At 43.5% G+C, this 24,445-nt stretch overlaps 1 protein-coding gene across 1 annotated transcript; it reads right to left on the reverse strand.

Annotated features, from left to right (window-relative positions):
- Positions 1-20,625: 20,625 nt before the first annotated feature.
- On the reverse strand, positions 20,626-21,555 carry LOC136571816 (olfactory receptor 12D1-like). Its single transcript, XM_066572442.1, has one exon. The coding sequence runs from the start codon at positions 21,553-21,555 to the stop codon at positions 20,626-20,628; it is 930 nt and encodes a 309-aa protein (XP_066428539.1).
- Between the last annotated feature and the right edge of the window lie 2,890 nt (positions 21,556-24,445).

Here is a 24,445-nt window from a genome sequence, read left to right on the forward strand (position 1 = left end):
CTCATAGAGCCTGGCCAACATGTGGAGCATAGAGTTCCACCGTGTGGGCACGTCGCACAGCAGTTGGTGCACTGGCAGATTAAACCGATGTTGCAGGGTCCACAGGGTGGCAGCATCCGTGTTAGACTTGCGGAAATGTGCGCTGACCCGGCGCACCTTTCCGAGCAGGTCTGACAAGCGTGGGTAGCTTTTCAGAAAGTGCTGAACCACCAAATTAAAGACGTGGGCCAGGCATGGCACGTGCGTGAGGCTGCCGAGCTGCCGAGCCGTCACCAGGTTACGGCCGTTGTCACACACGACCATGCCCGGTTGGAGGCTCAGCGGCGAAGGCCAGCGGACGGTCTGCTCTGTCAGACCCTGCAGCAGTTCGTGGGCCGTGTGCCTCTTCTCTCCTAAGCTGAGTAGTTTCAGCACGGCCTGCTGACGCTTGCCCACCGCTGTGCTGCCACGCCGTGCGGCACCGACTGCTGGCGACGTGCTGCTGCTGACACATCTTGATTGCGAGACAGAGGTTGCGTAGGAGGAGGAGGAGGAGGGTGGTTTAGTGGAGGAAGCATACACCGCCGCAGATACCAGCACCGAGCTGGGGCCCGCAATTCTGGGGGTGGGTAGGACGTGAGCGGTCCCAGGCTCTGGCTCGGTCCCAGCCTCCACTAAATTCACCCAATGTGCCGTCAGGGAGATATAGTGGCCCTGCCCGCCTGTGCTTGTCCACGTGTCCATTGTTAAATGGACCTTGGCAGTAACCGCGTTGGTGAGGGCGCGTACAATGTTGCGGGAGACGTGGTCGTGCAGTGCTGGGACAGCACATCGGGAAAAGTAGTGGCGACTGGGAACCGAGTGGTGCGGGGCCGCCGCCGCCATCATGTTTTTGAAAGCCTCCATTTCCACAAGCCTATACGGCAGCATCTCCAGGCTGATCAATTTGGCTATGTGCACGTTTAACGCTTGAGCGTGCAGGTGCGTGGCGGCATACTTGCGCTTGAGCTCAAACAGTTGCGCTATCGATGAATGGACACTGTGCTGAGAGACATTGCTGAATGGGGCCGAGGACAGCGGAGGTGAGCGTGTGGGTGCAGGCCGGGAGACGGTCGTGCCTGTGTCCTGAGAGGGGGGTTGGATCTCAGTGGCAGGTTGGGGCACAGGGGGAGAGGCAGTGGTGCAAACCGGAGGCGGTGAACGGCCTTCGTCCCACCTTGTGAGGTGCTTGGCCATCATATACCTGCGCATGCTGGTGGTGGTGAGGCTGGTGGTGGTGGCTCCCCGGCTGATCTTGGCGCGACAAAGGTTGCACACCACAGTTCGTCGGTCTTCTGCACTCTCAGTGAAAAACTGCCACACCTTTGAGCCCCTCGGCCTCTGCAGGGTGGCATGGCGCGAGGGGGCGCTTTGGGAAACAGTTGGTGGATTATTCGGTCTGGCCCTGCCTCTTCCAACCTGTCCTGCGGCTGCAATTGCCTCCCCCTCTGAAGACCGGTCCTCGGTTGGCTTATCACACTAGGTGGGGTCAGTCACCTGATCGTCCAGCGGCTCTTCCTCCGAATCCTCTGTGCGCTCCTCCCTGGGACTTACTGCCCTTACTACTACCTCACTGATAGACAACTGTGTTTCATCGTCATCGTCCTCCTCACTCACTGAAAGCTCTTGAGACAGTTGCCGGAAGTCCCCAGTCTCATCCCCCGTACCCCGGGAACTTTCCAAAGGTTGGGCATCGGTCACGACAAACTCCTCCGGTGGGAGAGGAACCATTGCTGCCCAATCTGGGCAGGGGCCCGAGAACAGTTACTGGGAGTCTGCCTGCTCCTCAGAATATGTCATTTTCATGGAGTGAGGAGGCTGGGAGGAAGGAGGAGCAGCAGCCAGAGGATTCAGAGTTGCAGCTGTGGACGGCGTAGAAGATTGGGTGGTCGATAGATTGCTGGATGCACTTTCTGCCATCCACGACAGGACCTGCTTACACCGCTCAGTTTCTAATAAAGGTCTACCACGTGGACCCATTAATTGTGAGATGAATCTGGGGACCCCAGAAACTTGCCTCTCTCCTAATCCCGCAGCAGTCGGCTGCGATACACCTGGACCAGGAGCTCGGCCTGTGCCCACACCCTCACTTGGGCCTCCGCGTCCACGTCCACGTCCTCTAGGCCTACCCCTACCCCTCAGCATGGTGTATTACGAGTAGAGCAGAAACAGAACGCTGTAATTAAATGTGCCGCTTATTGGCCTGTGGTTGGAGGCTGACTTCGCTTACGGAACGCACAGCAGAGCCAGGAAACAATTATGCGCACGCCTGTAGTGAGACCTAGGTGCGTATGACTGAGCTGCTGCAATTCACAGCGCAGAACCAGTGAAGTGAACAAAGCCCAGTGGTAGGCCTTAAATATTTTGCCTCAATTTTTTAAAATGGTGAGGTGAAAAACCAGAGACACCGCATGCAGCGGATATAATGTGTACTGTTTCCCTGTGGCGGGATGACGGCGGTCATGTAACGGGCGCAGCAGAGCCAGGAAACAATTATGCGCAAGCCTGTAGTGAGACCTAGGTGCGTATGATTGAGCTGCTGCAATTCACAGCGCAGAACCAGTGAAGTGGACAAAGCCCAGTGGTAGGCCTTAAAGGGGTTGTCCTGCGAAAGCAAGTGGGTCTATACACTTCTGTATGGCCATATTAATGCACTTTGTAATGTACATTGTGCATTAATTATGAGCCATACAGAAGTTATAAGAAATTTTTCACTTACCTGTTCCGTTGCTAGCGTCCTCGTTTCCATGGAGCCGTCTAATTTTCAGCGTCTAATCGCCAGATTAGACGCGCTTGCGCAGTCCGGGTCTTCTTCTTTTATGAATGGGATCGCTCGTGCCGGAGAGCGGCTCCGTGTAGCTCCGCCCCATCACGTGCCGATTCCAGCCAATCAGGAGGCTGGAATCGGCAATGGACCGCACAGAAGCCCTGCGGTCCACCGAGAGAGAAGATCCCGGCGGCCATCTTCAGCAGGTAAGTAAGAAGTCACCGGAGCGCGGGGATTCAGGTAAGCACTCTCCGGTTTTCTTTTTTAACCCCTGCATCGGGGTTGTTTCGCGCCGAACGGGGGGGGGGGGGGGGGGTTGAAAAAAAAAAACCCGTTTCGGCGCGGGACAACCCCTCTAAGTATTTTGCCTCAATTTTTTAAAATGGTGAGGTGAAAAACCAGAGACACCGCATGCAGCGGATATAATGTGTACTGCTTCCCTGTGGCAGAATGACGGCGCTCATGTAACGGGCACAGCAGAGCCAGGAAACAATTATGCGCAAGCCCGCTGTAACGCTTAGCTGGGTATTAATTAGCAACTACTACCCCCAGCAGACATGCAGTAAACTGAAGACAGTCACAGACACCCAAATATAGTATTTTTCCCCAATTTTTTTGAAAAAGCCTACTGCCTATATAGACAGTATACCTCTTTTCCTGTACCACTGTCCCTGCCTCACCAGTACTGCCCCTATACTGAGTAAAATGACTACAGACTGAGGACGCTATGGTCTGCACGCCCGATATACAAAAAAAAAAAAAAGTGCAACACTGCTAAAAGCAGCCTCAACAGTACTGCACACGGTCAGATGTGGCCCTAAGAAGGACCGTTGGAGTTCTTGAAAACGAATATAACACCTAACACTCTCCCTGTAGCAGCTACAGCAAGACAGCACTTTCCCTGATCTCTGTCACCATGCATCTGTGGCGAGCCGCGGGCGGGGAGATTTAAATACTCGGGTGTCATCTGATCTCCCCAGCCACTCACTGCAGGGGGGTGGGATAGGGCTGGAACGTCACAGGAGGAAGTTGTAATGCCTTCCCTGTGCTTCTATTGGCCAGAAAAGCGCACAAATTTCTCAGGGAAGGAAATGTAATGGAGTCGAGCACCCCGTGGTAACGAGCATCTCGAACACCCTAATACTCGAACGAGTATCAATCTTGGACAAGTACGCTCGCTCATCTCTAGACATGACCTATTTTAGTCTTAAGGATGCAACGATTTTTGGCAGATTTTTATCTCCATTTTCAAAAGCCATAACTTTTTTATTTTTCAGTCAACACGGCCGTATAAGGGCTTGTTTTTTGCGTGGTGAACTGTTGTTTTTGATGGTGTCATTTTTGGGTACATAAGACTATATTGTAAAACTTGTTTTTTTTTATGATAATAGGGAGAGAAAACGCATCAATTCTGCCATACATTTATGTTTGTTTTTTTACAGCATTAATTATGCAGATAAATGACAGTATATTTTTTCTGTGAGTCGGTACAATTACAACAATACCAAAATTCTTGTTTTTTTTTTAGATTTTTCCACTTTTATGCAATAAAAACCCATTTTTTGGAAAAAAAAAATTCTAAATCACTGCATTCAAAGTTCTGCAACTTTTTTATTTTTCTATGTACGGAGCTCTGTGAGGGCTTATTTTTTGCGAGACGAGCTTTCGTTTTTATTGGCACCATCTTGGGGTTCATACGGCTTTTTTGATCTCTTTTATTGCGTTTTTTGGGAAGCACAATGCTAAAAATTAGCATTTTGCCTCAGTTTTTTAGCGTTTTTTTTATGCTTTTGCCGTGCAAGATAAAAAGCATGTGCAACTTATTGTACACATCATTAGGGACACGACGATACTAAACATGCAGGATTTTAATTTTTTTTTTTTACATTTTTTTATTCTCATAAGAGAAAAAGCACCTAAAAAGATTTTTTTTTTACATTTTATTTATTGTACATGATTTTGATCTTTTTGTTACACCATCTGTGTCCCTCTGGGGACTTACACCGTAGCACCAATGATAGCTATTATAAGGCATTGTAGGACTTCTCTCCTGCAATGCCTTATCGCTTATTACAGCGGTCATAGGCAATGGCAATACAGGACGCCGGTATCTGGCATCTTGTTTCCATGGCAACTAGCCGAGCTTTCTGCGATTATTCGCAAGAGCCGACAACGTCACAGAGGGAGTGCGCTCCCTCTGTGAACCCTTCCCATGCTGCGATCTACATAGATTGCGTCAGGGAATGGGTTAACAGCGGGGGGCACATATTTAATGCACCCCCGCTGTTGCAGCGGGAGGCCGGCTATCACTGACAGCCAGCTCCCACTGCCAGATAGCGCGGGATCACTTATGATCTTGCGCTACCCCCAGGACGTAAGTTTACGCCCTGCAGCGGGAAGTACCCCGCTGCCAGGACATAAACGTACGCCCTGGAGTGGGAAGGGTTAAAGACATTACATATCAATTGCTTAAAATGAGGGAATCATCTTTTCTTTTTTTATCAGGTAATTTTTATTAGCAATTTTCCTTTTTTTTATCATAGCACATATTGCATCCTCATCCCAACTCCTCTACCATCCCTTAAGCAGCCACATAAGGTACGTCATTAAAGTTCAAGTACCTACTGTATATATGCCAAGCAAATTCCATTATCAGGTTCTAAAACATATCTTTAAAGGAAAGATTCTGTCCTTAGTCAAGGGGGCTGTAGCTATTCCTGACTTATCTAACCAAATTGCCCACATGTCTTCAAATGTTTGCCTTATTAGTCTTTTGTGTGTGTGTGTGTGTGTATATATATATATATATATATATATATATATATATATATATATATATATATATATATAATGTCAATAAACTCCCATTCAGTGGGGGACTGATACGTTTTAGAGTCATGCATAAGTGTCCTAGTCACAATCACCTTCGCCCAGTCTAGTCTTTCAAACTTCTTTATCCTTGCTCACAACCCTTGCAGCAGAATCAGCAGGTCTTATGGTCTATTCTTCAGCTGCAGGGGTCCCAGATCCATCCTGAGAAGCTTCATCTCCACTGATGTTGTCTCTTTTGTTTTTAAGTGTCATAGTACTTCCGGGACTTAGGACACTGACTAATCCCACTTTGCCTGATACACAGGAAGAAAGATAGAGTCTCCAGGGATCTTGCAACACAGATGCAGGATCTTGCCAGGATATCGGCAGGTTAGTGGTTGCCAGGCAGGCCCTGCCCTCCAGGAAATAATATTTGCATTGAAAAATTATGATTTCTTTATATTCAAAGTTCAAAATGGAAAAAATAGTGTAGCTGTGCTTTCTAATATTTTTTTTCAATATTATTTCCCTCTTAATTAGAAACCACAGGAGTTGAGTTGGGGGTAAAGTCTGGTGGGCCAGAGGCGCCCCCAGAATAGCATTTTACCCTGGCCCGAAAATTTTAATTCAGTTTAAAATGTTTTTTATTTATTTTTATTGTCACTTTTAATATAATGTGAAGTAAAGTTATACTTTTTCATATTTTTCAGTAGGCCATAGAGGGGTCAAATATGAAAAAGTAGTCAAGTAAAGCAATTAGTAAAACAGTTACTGCATATTTAGCCTGGCTTATTTCCTTGATTGTCAACTTTCAACTCTCTTACCCTTGTGAGTACCTAGCTGTAAAGTACAGGAGCTTGTCATCACTGACAAATTGCTGCAGTCCCCTGCAGAATTTTCTTTTTATTATTTAAAGAAAAATAAAAATACACCAATTGAAAATTTAAATACTTCCAAAAATGTTATTTTATTTTTAATTATACGTTTTTCTGTGCCCCATTTAAGTCTGCATACTTAAGGTATAGACTTAAGATGTGTAGACTTTTTACAGTAGACAAACTTTTGGCTTTTTAAATTGAAAAAATTCACAATAGTGTTAAATATTATATTTATTTATATTGCAAGATCAACTATTTCTTCACATCGCACAACTTTGGTACAGTTGCAATCAAAATTATTCAACTCCATAGCAAATTTGATTTATTTGTCAAATTTACAAACTTTTAACTGTTTGAAAAATAAAAATCAAACAAGAACATAGTAGCATAGTATGTAAGGTCGAAGTCAGACAAGTGATTTTTTTCTGCGTACCTATGTCTGCAAAAAAAAAATTGCATCTATTAGAACCATTGGTTCTCTATAAAGTGTTCACATGTCCATACTTTTTACAGGTGCAAAATACTTGCACCTGCAAAAGATAGGACATGCGTGCACCGAGAAGGTCTCTGCTGCGTGTAACATCGTGTGATGTTACAGAGAGTCCCCTCATCACTGAGGACTGTGACAGCACTGTCCCAGTTTTCAGTGATAAGGGGACTGCAGCGGGGTCAAAAGAATATCCTGCAACAGCTGTCACAGCTGTGGCAGAGAATTGCGATGTTCTCCCATTGCTTTCAATGAAGCTGGTGCTGCTGCCACCCCATTAACAGCAATGGGATGCAAGCAACCCCCCACAGTGATTTTCAGGGAAGGGCTTGAAATATAAGCCCTTCCATGAAAATCATCCCTAGCTGCTGGAAAAAAAAAATTATATATATATATATATATATATATATACACACACACACACACACACACACACAATCACCTCTCTGCTGCAGTACAGCTCCGGCGCATCTTCTCCCTGTCTCCCCAACACTGTTCTGAAACACTTGCTGGGGATTTAAAACTCCCTGCCTCCTGAAAGTGCTGTGTCTGATTGTCTGAGCGTGCAGCCAATCACAGGCAGCGCTCAGCCATTCATTGAATGACAGCTGAGCACCGCCACTGATTGGTCACAGCACTAAGCCAATCAGAGGCAGCACTCAGTGATTCATTGAATTCAGGGAGAGCCAGGAAAAGATGCGCTGGAGCTGCACAGTGGTGGAAAGGTGATACTTTTTTTTTCTTCCAGCAGCTAGTGATGATTTTCACGGAAGGGCTTGAAATATACGCCCTTCCCTGAAAATCACTGTGGGGGGTTGCCTGCATCCCTTTGCTTTCAATTAAGTGGCAGTAGCATCAGCCCCATTGTCAGCTGTGACAGCTGTGGCAGAGGATTTCTTCATCTTTGCGGGGAGTTCACTGAATGGTCAAGTGCTGCCTGTGATTGGCTAAACGCTGAGACAAATCACAGGCAGCGCTCAGCTGTCATTCAATGAAGCCAATCAGATACAGCCCTTTCAGCAGGCGGGGATTTTAAATCCCCATATGCTAAAAGAACTACACTACACTACCGGGGACCAAGCAGAGAAGTTACGCATGAGCCCCGGGAGCAGCAGACAGGTAAGTATGTGTTTTTTATTTTTAACACAAACCAGCGATGATTTTCAGGAAAGGGCTTATATTTAAAGCCCTTCCCCAAAAATCACTGCAGGCATTGTTGGCAGCCCATTGCCTTCAATGGGGCCTCCGGCAGCATTCGTGGCCCCATTGAAGGCAATGGGAGAACATCATGATCCTCTGCCACAGCTGTGACAGCTGTGGCAGGGGATTCTTTACTCCCTCCAGGGAGTCCCCTTGTGACTAAACACTGTGACAGTGCTGTCACAGTGTTCAGTGATAAGGTGACTACCCACGGGGAATATTGAAGTGTAGCATGGACCTATGGCACATATATGTCCTATGTTTTGCAGTATGCGCATTTGCACGACTGTAAAACATGGACATGTGAACACAGCATAGGGAAGCAATGGTTCTAAATAGATGCATGGTTTTGTGCGCAACTATGTACGCACAAGCACACGTTCGTGTGAATGCACCCTATGGAAGATATTAAAAACTGTAGGTCCTCATGCCTGAACTATAAGACATAGAACTCTACTGACCCAAATGCACAAGAAAAGTCCACTCCCATATACTCAAAACCATATAAATAAGCCATAGAAGTTTGGGGATTTTGTTCTGCCGAGCAATGAGAGAAAACTGAATCTTTTCGGGTCTATGGATTAGCAGTATGCCCGAAGGACAAAGAACGAAGCATACACTCAAAGGAACACCCTGCCTATAGTAAAGCATGGCAGTGACTCAATAATGCTCTGGGGCTGCCTTGCTTTCTCTGGCACTGGAAACCAGCAACATTGTGGAGTGTAAAATGGATTTAATCAATTATCAGGAAATCCGAGGACAAAACATGATGCCTTCTTAGTTGAAGCTAGGGCATTTCTGGACCTTCCAAGAGGACAATGATACCAAGTATACCTAAAGTCTATCAAAGCTTGGTTTGGTTTCAAAAGATGTCTTATAAGATTGTGGAGTGGCCACAAGAAGATAGAAAATCTTGGGTGGGATTTGAGGAAGGAGGCTGCAGCACGCAGACCCAATATTATTAATGAACTGGAAGCCATTGCGCATGAGAAATGGATAATATTCTACAGGAATACTGACAGAAGCTGATTTCTGCGTACACATCATGTTTGCTGCAGGTTATAACACTAAAAGGATTCTCTACTAAGTACTAAAAAAACTGTTGTGATGAAGGTGTTTAACCCCTTAATGATGGCCCCATCGGGAAACTACGTCCTCAGTAAGTGGGCTTTAATCCTAGAGGACGTAGTTTTATGTGTCCTCTTTGGATTAATGCCCACTTGCCTGAGGACGTGACAGCTCCAAGCTGTCGGTGCCCGCAGGTAGCCGACAGCATGGAGCTGTCATCCCAGGATGCGGGCAGTCACCCCCGGCATTGCGATCGGCGCTATCCAATGGATAGCGCCGATCACAATAAAGTAAACAAAACTGTGTAAAAAGGTAGATATTCAGCTGCCCTGATGGATCGGATCCATCAGGGCAGCTGGAAATACTCACCTGGCTTGTGCGGGGTGTCCCCGGACGATCGGGTCCTCCCGGACCCGCCGGCGGTCTTCAGACGATGACGTAATGCGCATGCGCAGAAGCCCAGGAGCCCCTGGCAAATTTAAAATCTCCTGGCTCCCGGCTCCTGAAGGTAGCGAAAAAGTTAAAAAAAGTTTAAAAAGTATGTCAGTTTCACCTCCCCTCATGGATTGGATCCATGAGGGGAGGTGAAAATACTCACCTCGGTCCTCTCCGATGTCCCGGGACCCGAGGTCCCCGTCTGCGCATGCGCGTCCGATGTCAATTTAAAATCCCTCTGCTCCTGGCTGCCATATGTAGCCCAGAGCAAAGGGATGTCACCAGGGACATGATCACTGTCATCCAATGGATGACAGTGATCATGTAAAGTAAAAAAAAGTGTAAAAAAGTTTTAAAAAGTGTAAAAAGTAAAAAAAAAAGTTTAAAAAGGTAAAAAAGAAAGTTTAAAAATCTTACGTCATCACCCCCCATGGATCATATCCGTGAGGGAGGATGAAATGACGTACCTAAGGCCCGCGGACCTTACCCCAGCTTGTGCGCACGCGCCCGTCACCAAAGTGGCGGACGCATGCGCAAAAGCTGTGGATTGCCAGCGTAATTTAAAATCTCCCTGTTCCTGGCTACAAAACTTAGCCGAGAGCCTGGAGATTTCACGGAGATCCGCGGTGAGCGGTTCCTGGTCACGTGTTCGCCGTTATCCAATGGATAATGGCGATCAAGTAAAAGTAAAAAAAAAGGTAAAGGTTCATCTCCCCTCACCGATGCGATCGGTGAGAGGAGATGAAACTTTTTAACGGAGGCCTCCATATTAGCACGCCGACGCGATCTTCTTCCGTGAACTTTCCCGGATTCTGCGCATGCGACCTCCGGCAAAACAACGGACACATGCGCAGGAGTCGGGGAGCACAGGAAATTTATAATCTCCTTGCTCCCAGCGACCAACGGGCGCCGAGAGCCTGGAGCAGTGACAGGTGGCCTCGTTGAGCGGTCCCCGGTCACGTGATAAAAAGATAGCGATTTACCTTTGGCCGGTCTCACATGACCGGATAGGAATTATGGATTCCGCATGCGTCTGATCCGCGGTAATACGCAGATCAATCGCATTGGATTACACAATTTTGCTCACAGAGGGTCGGAATTTCGTAATCCACTTGCAGAAAAGAGAATGCAGCAGGTTCTATTTTACCGCGGACATCCGCAACATAGAGCCCATGTGCTCCGTGGTCGCAGATATACCTGCTGCCCATACGCAACTACGTTGTGTACGGGCTGCATGTACCCGTGTCATCGCTAAGCGACGGTGCGGGAAATACAAAAAAAAAGTACTGCGAATGACCGCCTGTGTGAGTAGGCAGTTATGCGCAGTACATTACGTGGCCGTACACAGGGTCACAGCAGGGCTCACAGCTGGGATCAGCTGCGGGCCTCCACAAGCGGATTCCACCTATGGCCATGTGAGCCCGGCGTTATTCAGACCGCTACCTGTAATACGTAATTTACAAGAAGCCCCGGGAACGCTCGCCTTCCTGCAGTTCCAGGAGCAGCTTGTTGAGCGTCCGCCGCACCTCCGCAAGCTTACGGAGACTCACAGAGCGCCACTTTTTACACCCAATACACGCCACTGAGGTCACGAAATACCCCCAAAAAGCATGATAGGAGGGGGGATACACGGTTTTATTGCCCCATGCACCCATCCCAACCAGCCTCCGTAATTACCCCTGTCTTCGGAAATACTACACAGTTCACATTATTACTTTTATCTAAGATTTGGGGAACGCGGAAAAGGGCGCGGAGTGTGTGTGGGGGTGGGAAGATTTTTTTAAGGTGTCAATTTTTATTCCGTACAAGTGGGCAATGGGTCCTGGAATTTATTCAGTTGTGCCCAGAAATCCAATGGGTGTTCCCTCCATTATAGGCCTAACCATGTGTCCTATAAGTAGATTAGGGCCACAACGGGAATCTTTTTGAACACGGGACAAACGGGGGGATCCATTTTGGGGTGAATGTCTTCATTCCTATGTACACTGTCCAAAAAAAACAGTTTTTAAATTGACAAAATTGCCAAAAAAAATAAAAATTGTAATTTTTTCCTTCTGCTTTGCTTAGATTCATTCAAATATTGTGGGGTCAAAATACGCAGTACACCCCTAGATGAATTCGGTAAGGGGTCTATTTTTTAAAATGGGGTCATTTGAGGGGGGTTCTTTATCGTTTTAGACGCTCAATGGTTCTATAAGTGGGCAATGGGGCCTGAAATTTATTCCGTTGTACCCTGAAATCCAACGGGTGCTCCTTCTATTATAAGCCTAGCCATGTATCCTTTAAGTAGATTAGGGCCACAATGGGTATGTTTCTGAACATGGGACAAACAGGGGTATCCATTTTGGGGTGAAAGTCTTCATTCCTATGTGTACTGTACAGAAAAAAACCAGTTTTTAAATTGATACAACTGCCAAAAAAATGAAAATTGTAATTTTTTCCCTACTGCTTTGCTTAGATTTATTCAAAAACTGTAGGGTAAAAATACACAGTACACCCCTAGATAAATTTGTTAAGGGGTCTAGTTTTCAAAATAGGATCACTTGTTGGGGTTCTCTGTTGTTTTGGCCGCTCAAGGGCTCTACAAGTGGGCAATGGGGCCTAAATGACCTTCATGCTAAATTTCAGTTCTGAAAGCCACCGACTACTCCCTACATTTTGGGCCCCGTTGTGCATCCAGACAAAAGATTAGGGCCACAATGGGTATGTCTCTGAACATGGGAGAAATAGGGGTACCATTTTGTGGTGCAAGTCTTCATTCATGTGTGTGCTGTACAAAAAAAGCAGTTTTTAAAATGATTGAATTGCCAAAAAAACAAAAATCACATTTTTTCCCCCTTTGCTTTGCTTGAATTAATTCAAAAACTGTGGGGTCAAAATGGGCAGTACACCCCTAGATAAATTCGTAAAGGGGTCTAGTTTTCAAAATGGGGTCACTTGTGGGGGTTCTCTTTGGTTTTGGCCGCTCAAGAGGTCTACAAATGTGCTATGGGGCCTAAAATGCCTTCAAGGAAAATTTCAGTTCTGAAAGCCTCTGACTACTCCTTACATTTTGGGCCCCGTTGTGCATCCAGACATAAGATTAGGGCCACAATGGGTATGTCTCTGAACACGGGAGAAACAGGGGTATCCATTTTGGGGTGCAAGGCTTCATTCATGTGTGTGCTGTACAGAAAAAGCTGTTTTTAAAATGACAGAATTGACAAAAAAACGAAAATCACAATTTTTTCCTTTTGTTTTGCTAGAATTCATTCAAAAACTGTGGGGTCAAAATAGGTAGTAAACCCCTAGATAAATTTGTTAATAGGGTCTAGTTTTCAAAATGGGGTCATTTGTGGGGGTTCTCTATAGTTTTGGCGGCTCAAGAGCTCTACAAAAGTGCTATGGGGCCTAAAACACCGTCAAGCAAAATTTATGTTCTGAAAGACACCGACTACTCCTTTCATTTTAGGCCCCGTTGTACACTCAGATATAAGAATAGGGCCACAATGGGTATGTTTCTGAGCACGGGAGAGACGGGGGTATCCATTTTGGGGTGTAAATCCTCATGTTCATGGGCACTACTGGAAAAAAATATGACTTTAAAATGACATATTTGCAAAAATATAACATTTTATTTTTTCTCCTCTAAATTTAATTAATTCCTGAAAAAAAAGGTGGGGTCAAAATACTCATGACACCCCTCAGTGGATACATTAAGGGGTGTAGTTTTTAAAATGGGGTCATTTGGGGGGAGGTATCTATTATTCTGACAATCATGAGCCTTTGCAAACTTGGCTTGATGCAGGAAAACAGAGTGTCACAGATATAGAATTTAAAAATTGAAATTTTATTAGGAATTATTTTAAAAATCAAGGCCAACCAAAGAAAAACAATTACATAAAACGTATAGTGACAGGACAGACAAACAACTAAAATGAGGGATCTTGGGATGGGTGAGGGAGGGAATTATGTGTCACCAACTCCCGTCTAACCATCACCAGGATCCTCAAGAGTCACTTGTGATTTAGTTGATGGGGCAGATCCCCCTATCAAGGTAAGTATTTAGCACTTGAGGTGTTGTATGATTCGTATGTTCTCCAAATGGAGACTGTTTTTTAATAAAGGTATATATATGTTATATGAATCAAGCAAACCACTTTTCTTTTGGGACTCTTTTAGTTTTTAATGTTTGAATCAATGTCGTTTAGTGCATTTGTTTTCACTGTTTTATACACTTTCTGTTTAGATTGCTCTTCAAACCAGTATGGTATTGAGTTTACAGTGTTTAAAGCTTTTCCGTTTATATTGCTCTTTCTCGACGCGTTTCTCTATCGGGATACTCGATAGTTCATCAGGAGCCGGGCATCGATAAGCCCCTAAATAAGTAGGAAAAGATTTGTTTTAGAATATATATCAAAGATGATCACTAGATAGGTGGCTGAAATATGCCTGTCGCTATTCAATAATAGAAAATTCCTCAGAGTTGCCTAGTTTATATAATAAACTTGGACCCTACCAATCGCATGGGTCCCAAACGTGCTCTAGTCGTTCAGAATCCAGAAAATCGATTTAAACTGGATATTTCTGGCTCACATAAGGTCTGCCACATTCATGCGGCTCTGGTGTAGAATAGAAAAGCTGTGCATCATGTGCATCCATGAAAATGATGCATATGGTGTGTATCAAAGCTGGCAGAGTTAGTCTATCCAAAGTGGCACCCAGGTTAGCATAGGACTGTCATACGTCCTCCAGGACTGGTAGCTCCTAGGTTAGTGGCTGTAAGATTAAATATCTATTCGCCCAACAAGAAGATAACGTACGGGGAACAATATCCCAAATCAGCCTAGGAACTACTAGTAACTGCCACAATGGCAAAAAGCATTTTTAAGCTAGCTAGAAGGCTTGCATTAGTAAGACGAGGTCAGCTCTGGTAGCTTGTAGAGCAAGAGAGAAGACATAGAGCAAGGCAAAGAGGAGTGCTAGGAGTAATCACCAGCTCACCACCAGAGCCGCAGGCGCTGCTGGAGATTACTCCTAGCACTCCTCTTTGCCTTGCTTTATGTCTTCTCTCTTGCTCTACAAGCTACCAGAGCTGACCTCGTCTTACTAATGCAAGCCTTCTAGCTAGCTTAAAAATGCTTTTTGCCATTGTGGCAGTTACTAGTAGTTCCTAGGCTGATTTGGGATATTGTTCCCCGTACGTTATCTTCTTGTTGGGCGAATAGATATTTAATCTTACAGCCACTAACCTAGGAGCTACCAGTCCTGGAGGACATATGACAGTCCTATGCTAACCTGGGTGCCACTTTGGACAGACTAACTCTGGCAGCTTTGATACACACCATATGCATCATTTTCATGGATGCACATGATGCACAGCTTTTCTATTCTACACCAGAGCCGCATGAATGTGGCAGACCTTATGTGAGCCAGAAATATTCAGTTTAAATCGATTTTCTGGATTCTGAACGACTAGAGCACGTTTGGGACCCATACGATTGGTAGGGTCCAAGTTTATTATAGAAACTAGGCAACTCTGAGGAATCTTCCATTATTGAATAGTGACAGGCGTATTTCAGCCACCTATCTAGTGATCATCTTTGATATATATTCTAAAACAAATCTTTTCCTACTTATTTAGGGGCTTATCGATGCCCGGCTCCTGATGAACTATCGAGTGCCCCGATAGGGAAACGCGTCGAGCAAGAGCAATATAAACGGAAAAGCTTTAAACACTGTAAACTCAATACCATACTGGTTTGAAGAGCAATCTAAACAGAAAGTGTATAAAACAGTGAAAACAAATGCACTAAACTACATTGATTCAAACATTAAAAACTACAAGAGTCCCAAACGAAAAGTGGTTTGCTTGATTCGTATAACATATATATACCTTTATTAAAAAACAGTCTCCATTTGGAGAACATACGAATCATACAACACCTCAAGTGCTAAATACTTACCTTGATAGGGGGATCTGCCCCATCAACTAAATCACAAGTGACTCTTGAGGATCCTGGTGATGGTTAGACGGGAGTTGGTGACACATAATTCCCTCCCTCACCCATCCCAAGATCCCTCTTTTTAGTTGTTTGTCTGTCCTGTCACTATACGTTTTATGTAATTATTTTTCTTTGGTTGGCCTTGATTTTTAAAATAATTCCTAATAAAATTTCAATTTTTAAATTCTATATCTGTGACGGCCTTAGCTTCGACTATATAGATATCTCATACCACTGTGATTTAGGAATACAAAGTGTTCCTCAAAATGCTGTAAAGTAATGTTAAATTTATACATCATCTAAATGGTTAAATAACACAAAAGTTTTTCAAATGTGCATTCAGAATAAAGTAAACAGATGGAAATATATATCTTATCAAAAATTTGTACAGTATGTTTGGACATATTTGAGATATTACAGATGAAAATGTGAAAAAATGACAATTTTTTCAAAATTTTCCCAATTTTGTCGCTTTAAATAAATATACACAAATTATATCGGTCTCTTTTTACAACCAAAATGAAGTACAACATGTGGCAAAAAAACAATGTCAGAATCACTTGGATATGTGAAGCCTTTACGGAGTTATGCTACGTTGAACGACGCATGTCAGATTTCCAAAATTTGGCTCCGTCACTAAGGCGCAAACAGGCTTCGTCACTAAGGGGTTAATAATTCTGAGAGATTAAAAGAATTGTCCTATTTCTATCTGTTTTGCTGCTTGAAAAGACAGCTATGTAGAGTGGCCCAGTGTGGCACTGCCTGCAGTGTTCTTTTCGCTTCAATAGAAGTCAACAACCTGGGCCACTGTGCAATGTATGGTGCTGTCAGTTTCCTGCAAAAAAAACCCCAGCTATAAATGGCATTTTGTGGTGAATTGGGAGAAACCGCATGTTATATTAGTTATATTGAGCTATTTACTGTGTTTTTGCAAACAGTTGAAAGTTTGTAAAATTGGCAAATAAACTGTATTTGCAAGGGGGTTGAATAATTTTGATTGCAACTGTATAACACATTAAAGAGACCCTGAACTCAGTTTCACCCTTTTGAACCACTTCAGGGCAGTCTATCAGCCATTCAGGGGTGTAACTAGAGGCTCATGGGCCCGAGTGCAGAAGTTCAGCTTGGGCCCCCCTCCCCATGGCCTTAGGCTAGATTTACAAGGGTGATCGCAAAATTGCAGCAATATTGCAATTTTTCCCATAGAGATGTCTGAGCTTGCAGTTTTCTTGCGAAAAAGACAATAGGACTTTCTAATGTTAAAAATCGCATTGCACTAAAATCATAAGTTTGTGCGATATTATAAAACAAAGGCTCCATAAGGAAACATAGGTGATAAAAAAAGAGCAGAACGCACAAAGATAGGGCAGGCAGCGATTTTTTTTTCCGCACAACATCACATCAGTAAAAACATCGAAAATGTAAAAGAAACCATTGAAAAGCCCGGGCTTCATATTTCTGCGTTGTCACCCGTGTGAAACTGGTTTTAGTGTCTGTGCCCAAGAAACAGCTCTTGTTCCAATCAGACGATCCGCACAAAATTTTGCATCAAAACCACAAAAGAAAATTGTAAGGGTGAAATCTGCTGTGGATACACATAAAAACCTGCGTCAAAGCCTTTACCAATTGCGCAGATTTTGACATTTTTTTCTGATGTGGTTTTGATGTAGAACTTGGTGTGAATTGTCCGCTGCGGACAATCTGCGCCATTTTATGTACTTGGGAATATACCATTATGCCTCTCTCACACACAACGCTTTTTTACAGCGTTTACCACGGTGTTTCAAACAGTACAGTAAACGCTGTACAATGCCTTTATTGATTTCAATGGAACTTGGCAGACTAACGTTCGTATGAGGCGTTTCTAAGACCGCGATTTTTCATGTGTTTAAGCACTTTTTAACACACCTCATCGCCCATTATAATGATGAAGTACGTAAAAAAATCGCAGTGCAGAGCTGTACAATGTGTTCTTAAACACCACTCAAAATCGCGTCTTTTGAAATGCGGTGTTTTACTGATGGTGTGTGTGCCAGTGGCTTCAAGCCACTCTCACACAGGCGCTCGGCAAAACTCTGCGGTGTTTCGCTGTGATTTTACTTTTGTTTTTGGTCCATACTGGGTTTTAGCGCACAACATCATTGGTGAGGTGCGGTAAAACTGGCAAAATAGAGTAAACAGCGCTCAAAATCGAGCACATGCCTGCAAGGCTCCATTGAAAACAATGGGAGTGTTTTACTGCGATTACCGCAGTGTTCAAAGAGCCGCAGTAATCAGCACCTGTGTGAGAATGGGCTTCTGGCTCTCCCATCACACAGGATGCCCTAGCATGGTTCCTCCCCTGCCCCTTCAGGGCTGTCTCTGCCCCTTCTCACACAGGATGCCCCTACCTGATTTTCTTCCCCCTCTCACACTGCCTGCTGCTTTGACCCCCCTCCCCCACTGAGACAGACATGTGCAAGTCAGTACTTACACTTTCTGTCAGGTTGCTGCCACTGTGTGTCTGCCGCTCCACCTCCATTCCCCTGCTGGCTGAGGATGTGACTGTAGGAGCCGAGGGAGGGCGGCACGATGTAAAGCCCTCAGTCTGCCTGCTGACTGACTTCCTCTAGGTCCTCTGTGCCCCGCGGGGAGCATATTTAGGATTTTAGCCGCAGTTCGCCACCTGATTGGCTCTTCGGCACCACGTGACTACACAGCGTGCACGCGGATTGCCTTCAGCAGCCGTGCACTACACACTACACTTAAGCAGCATGGGGTTAGGGTTTAGGGTTTAGGGTTAGGGTTAGGTTTAGGGTTAGGGTTAGGTTTAGGGTTAGGGGTTAGGGTTAGGTTTAGGTAACCCTAACCCTAAACCTAACCCCGTGCTGCTTAAGTGTAGTGTGTAGTGCACGACTGCTTAACTGTAGTGTGTAGTGCACGGCCGCTGAAGGCAATCCGCGTGCACGCTGTGTAGTCACGTGGTGCCGAAGAGCCAATCAGGTGGCTCTATTCAGCAGCGCTGCTGAACTGCGCTTAAATTTGCGCGTGGGGAGCTTCTCCTGCACGGAGACACTTCCTCCCAAACCTCCGCTCAGACTCCTCCCCTCTGGTGATCGTGGAGGAGAACAAGACAGGGGAGGAGACTGAGCGGAGGTCCGTAAGGAGGCGCTAGCATGCAGGAGAAGCCGCAGAGCGCCTAGTGAAAGTAACTCTGCAGTCAGTCATCATGTGGAAAGGAGGCCCTCTGAGCCCTCCTGGCCTAGGGGCCGGGTCACGATTACGACCTGAGCGACTCCTATATGTACGCCAGTGCAGCCATTAATAAAGCTTTTAAACATGTTTATTTTACAAACCATAATCCTGGCATTCCTATAGAAAATGGATTTTTAAAACTCCTGCATTGCATTGTAATTAGCCCAGTGGGCATAGCAAAACGATTTGAGGCAGAGGGGTCCTCTCTGTAAACATGCCCCTTTTTGCTTGATTGATGTGAATGATATCCATACATCATCCAGAAGCTGTTCCAGATCTCATGCTTGTGTCAGGCATCTCAGGAGCAGCACATGTACAGTTAGTATTGCACTGCTTTAGGCAAACATGTCAGCTCTTGCTACACAAGTGTCAGTCCCAGCATTCATGTCAAAAGCATGGCATCTGTAGTGGTTTGTGGATGATGTAGGGATATTAGCTACAAAAAAACACCTCAGGCATACCGAACAGTCTAGCTTGAGGCCCATTCACACTGGACAATTATCGCTAAAACTTTGCTCATCGGTGATCATTTTAGCGATAATCGGTGTGTGTGAATGGGCGCGATGCACTAGCATTTTGGACTCTTTTCGCTGATCCTTAAGGTCAAGTGAACTTGATTTTTGCAATCAGTTTTATCAGTAGTTCTCCACGGGGGAGTGCTGATAGCATTGTTTCCCCCATGCAGAACAAAGGATCTGAGCACAGCTAATAGCATCGGGCTATTAGCATGTGCTCAGAAAAGCCTTCATTAGCATACATAATTGGCATTAAAGTAGCTGAGAAGCTACTTAAATGCTAATTTATTTTTTAAGCAAAATAATCGCTCAAACTATCGTTTGAGCGATCTTTGAGCGATTATCTGCTTGTGTAAATCGGCCTTTACTTAACCATTTGGGCATAATAACCATATAAAGTGGAATTTTAGAAGGCATTTTCCTAAAGTGCCAGAATTATGGTTAGTAAAAGAAACATGCTTGAAAAGCTTCAATAATAACTGATAAAGTGCTGGTAAAGGTTCAAAGGGGTAAAACCTGGGGACAGCTTCCCCTTAATATTAATAATCTAGATATATTGCCAACAATTGTATGCTCTCATATACTGTTATCTGTGGTGTCATAAGTGTTTGAACAATATAGATGTACATTTAAAATAATTCTTAAAAATTTTAAAGCATCATTTTAGGGATCATTTAGAGAACCCTATTTGCGTCACGTATTACACGCGCAATTTTTGCACATGTAGTACGCAGTGAAAAGAACCCGTTGCAATGGGTTCTTTTATATAGCTTATTTTTTCACACAACGTGTGATTGTAGGAAACAATATATGGCATTTCCGATCTTAGTGCATATTATGCACCGTAGAAGCATATTGAAATCAATGGACATGGTTAAATACATGCAAAATACACAGGAAACCTGCACAACATAAGTGCAATTTGTTATTAAGGCGCATAAATACACAGTGTATTTGCACACACAAAATCATGCCTGAGTGGACGAAATACGTGGGTATAAGTGAGTTTTAGGCACATAATAATGGGGCAAATTTATGAGATCGAAATGTAATTACGCCTGGGTGAACCGGCCCTTAGGCAAAACTGCTAAACTATTTTACACCTATTTAATAACAAGAAAATGAAGATCACTGTCATGCATATAACAAGGTAAAAGTTTTACCTGAAGAGTTCCCTTTAGAATGTAGATATACTGACCAACCTAATATATGGAGCTAGATATCCCATTTATTTATGCATTAATGATCTTTGTATTATCTTCATGAAAGCTTTCCTCATATCTTTGTTACGCAATGTATAAATAATTGGGTTGAGAGCAGGTGTTACGACAGTAAACAGAACTGCAATAACTCGGTCTTGATCTAATGCATGTTCAGTGGAAGTACGTAGATAAGTAAATATGGCTGTGCCATAAAGAAGGAACACCACTGTGAGGTGTGCACTACATGTAGACAATGCGTTTCTTCTTCCCGTTGCAGTCTTAATCCTTAACAAGAATTTGCTGATAAATACATAAGAGAAAAACGTTAGGACAAAAGATGTTGTTGCTAAAGTTCCAGTTATCCTGATGAGAAGGTTTAAGTTCAAAGTCGTGTCTGCACAAGCCAACTTCAATACTGGCTTAACATCACAGAAAAAGTGATTGACTATATTGGGTCCACAAAATGGAAGTTTTGCTGTTAGGACAGTATGTATCAATGCATGGAAAAATCCAGCTATCCAAGAGAATAATGCCAAGGTCATACAGACATTACTATTCATGATCTGCAAATATCTCAAAGGATTACTAATTGCTATATATCGATCAAAAGACATGTTAGTAAGAAGTATAACTTCTGTACTACCAAGGAAATGAAAGAAATGTATCTGACAAATGCAACCACCGAAAGATATTGTTTTCTTGAGCACCAAGAAATCACTCAACATTTTTGGAACAGCAACAGAGGAGAAGCACAAATCAATGAAAGACAAATTCCATAAGAAGAAGTACATTGGTGTGTGAAGACTTTGATTTATTTGTGTGATAGTCATAATGGATAGGTTCCCCAAAATTGTCACCATGTAAAACATCAAAAATATTACAAAAAGACTTAACTGGATGTCTATTAGGTCTGTGAGACCGAGTAAGACAAACTCACTTATTGATGTTTGGTTCATACTGTAACTAAAGGCTAAAAATTAAAAACAGAATAATAATCATTGTCTACAATATAGCAATCATCCAAAATAAATAGTTGAGATATAAACATAGTTAAAAGTTAAGATAATATCTAGATAAGATACAACTGCTGAAGTCACAAGCATATTGTATATGTTCATAATGAAAAAAGAAAGAAAAGTAAAAGAGTGAAATTAAAAAAAAGAGAGAAAAAGAAGAAAAAAAAAAGAAAGAGCGAAGTAATAAAGAAAAAGAGGCAAAAGAAAGAGGAAAAAAGTTGAGAAAGAACAAGAAAGAAAGAAGAGGGAGACAGAACAAAGACAATGAAAGGAAAAATAGCACAAAAGAACAAAAGAAGGAAGAAAAAGTGAAAGAGAAGGGAAAAAAAGAAAAAAGCGAATGAAAGAGTGAAGAAGTGAAGGAAGAAAGATCCAAAAAAAAGCAAAAGAGAGCAAAAGAGGAAAAGAGCAAAAAAAGGGTGAAAGTGAAAGAAAAAAACAAAAGAAAAAAGTGAAAGAACAAAAAAGAAAAAAATTAAAAGAGAGTGAGGGAGTTAAGAAACTAAAAAAGAACAAAAGAAAGTGAAAGAAAGAGCAAAAAAGGGTAAGAGCAAATAAAGGTGAGTGAAAAAAACTGTGAAAGAACAAAAGAAAAAAGTGAAGGAATAAATGAGTGAAGGAACAAAAGGGCAAAAGAATGTGAAAGGAAGAGCAAAAGAGGGGAAGAGAGCAAAAGAAGGAAAGAGCAAAAGAAAAGGTGAAATTCAAAGAAAGCTAAAAAGAGCGAAAGAAAGTAAAACCGCGAAAAAGAGAAAAAGAAGGAAATGGCATTATCTGTGAATTTATTGTCTATTAAATTCCTGCAAAGTCAAATTGTTATTAATTTTTTTCAATTATATCATCTTTATATACGGTTTGAATGAAAATCAAATATTAATATGACCATTACCATTAATATGGCGAAATAAATAACAATTTATATTGGGTGTCCTACTTTTTTACATAATTGTTGTGATGGCTGCTGGCTTCGATTAAATGTGCCTCCTCTATCATCCCCCTCTGCCACTGATCATTGTCATTTGTATCTCGTCTTCTGTGTAGCCAGTGCTACATAATTCTTCCTGACACTGCGCTTAGCCCACTTTACAAATACGCAGTGTGGTGGTGGGGCATGGCTTGTATAATGTACTGTGAGGACTGCTTTCCTTCAGAGCTTCCGACCCAGACCCTGCTTTAAAGTAGATCCAGGAACATACAGCAAAGACCAGCACCAGATTCTCAGGAGAAACAATGGGGAAGCATTTGGGACATCAGAAACCTACCTCATCAGCTCCCTCTTAAGATTCCTGCACTCTACGTAGGCTTCTTCATCACTGCGCCTGAGCATCACATAGCACTGCTGCGCGCTCCACAGTCCAAACTGCTGGATGTCTGTTCCTCCAATATCTTCACATTTGTTTGAGCTCCTTCCAGGCTGAAATCACTGTCACAAACCCAAATGTATGCTGAGCAGCAATAGGTTCTAGTTCCTACCCCAACGGATACCGGATCAGTCAGAGGTTTACCTGCCTTTCAATTCAAGGAGTCCCAGTTCTGTACCCAATGCTATCTGATGTGAGGGAAGGCACATCAAGACCCCTGCCCTCCAAAGCAGCACCAGGCCCTGAAACATCTTTCCGTCCAAATAAGATAACCTGGGAGTCCACACAAAAGGATTCCAGACCTTCCTACCTCTTGGTATTGCAGCTCCCAAAGAACCCTGCCTCTTCCCAGTGCCTTTTCTGTCTCAAAGAGACGAATTGCGCCAAGTGAAAACTTGAGCAGATGTCTACTATCCTGGACCAGTGTTTAGCTAAAGTTGAAAATTCCTTATCTACAAACTACTGCGTGGTGCTCAGCTCGTGTAACCAATACTTCAAGTATGCTAATGCGTGAACGTTATAGTTATAATCAGTAACTTACTTACATTAGTATTCCAAATATGACAGTGATCTGTGGAAAGGACACTAGTTCCTGTCCTACCACTTTCCGACCAGATCGCTTTTGCCAATTCCTCAAGGCTCGAAGGACTCCCTCTCTTGGACCTTGGAGTTTCACATTAGGTAAGTTCCTCACCATTTTTCTTTTGTTGTCCTGGACTAGCCGAGCACAGCTTCTGCCTATTTCTTCCCTTTATTTTTTAGCCAGAACCCATTTTCTTTTCTTTGATAGTCAAATAGTTTGTGAGCAGTTCCCAAGACCAACCTCTTAGGTCTCTAGCTCTTCTAGTTTCCTATCCTTTCTTTCATTTTCCCTATTATTCTTTTCTCACCCCTCTCTCACTTATATGCTTTACCCAACTTGTATAGGACCGGACTAGAGGGACGTAATGTTAACCAATAGACCTGAAGAATAACAGGGGTGCAGGTGGGGGGCATCTGGGAAATAGTGACCATAATATAATACATTTCAACTTGTCCGTTAAGAGAGAGTTTTATAGGAGAGCTACAAACATACTAAACTTTAGGAAGGACAAGTTTGATCAGCTTAGTAATGCCCTTAAGCTTATTGACTGGGATAACGTCTTCAAAAATAATAGTACAAACACTACATGGGAAACGTTAAAAAACATCCTAATTACTTAGAGTTCATACCTTACAGGAATAAAAGACTTAGTAATAAGAGAAAACCAATGTGGCTTAATAAAGATGTGAAGGGGGCAATAAACAGCAAAAATAAAGCATTTAAACTGCTTAGGCCACCAGCACACGGGCGTGTTGGATCCCACATGTGGGATTAAAGCAGCGGAGTTCAACCCGATGCCATGGCCAGTGACCACAGTGTACCTCTCCACCGTCTTCTCCTCTGCTGCTGATGTCTAAGCCGACGCTCCGGCACACATGCGCAGTAC

The sequence above is a fragment of the Eleutherodactylus coqui genome, chromosome 6, assembly GCF_035609145.1.
Source record: "Eleutherodactylus coqui strain aEleCoq1 chromosome 6, aEleCoq1.hap1, whole genome shotgun sequence".
Taxonomy (NCBI): Eukaryota; Metazoa; Chordata; class Amphibia; order Anura; family Eleutherodactylidae; genus Eleutherodactylus; species Eleutherodactylus coqui.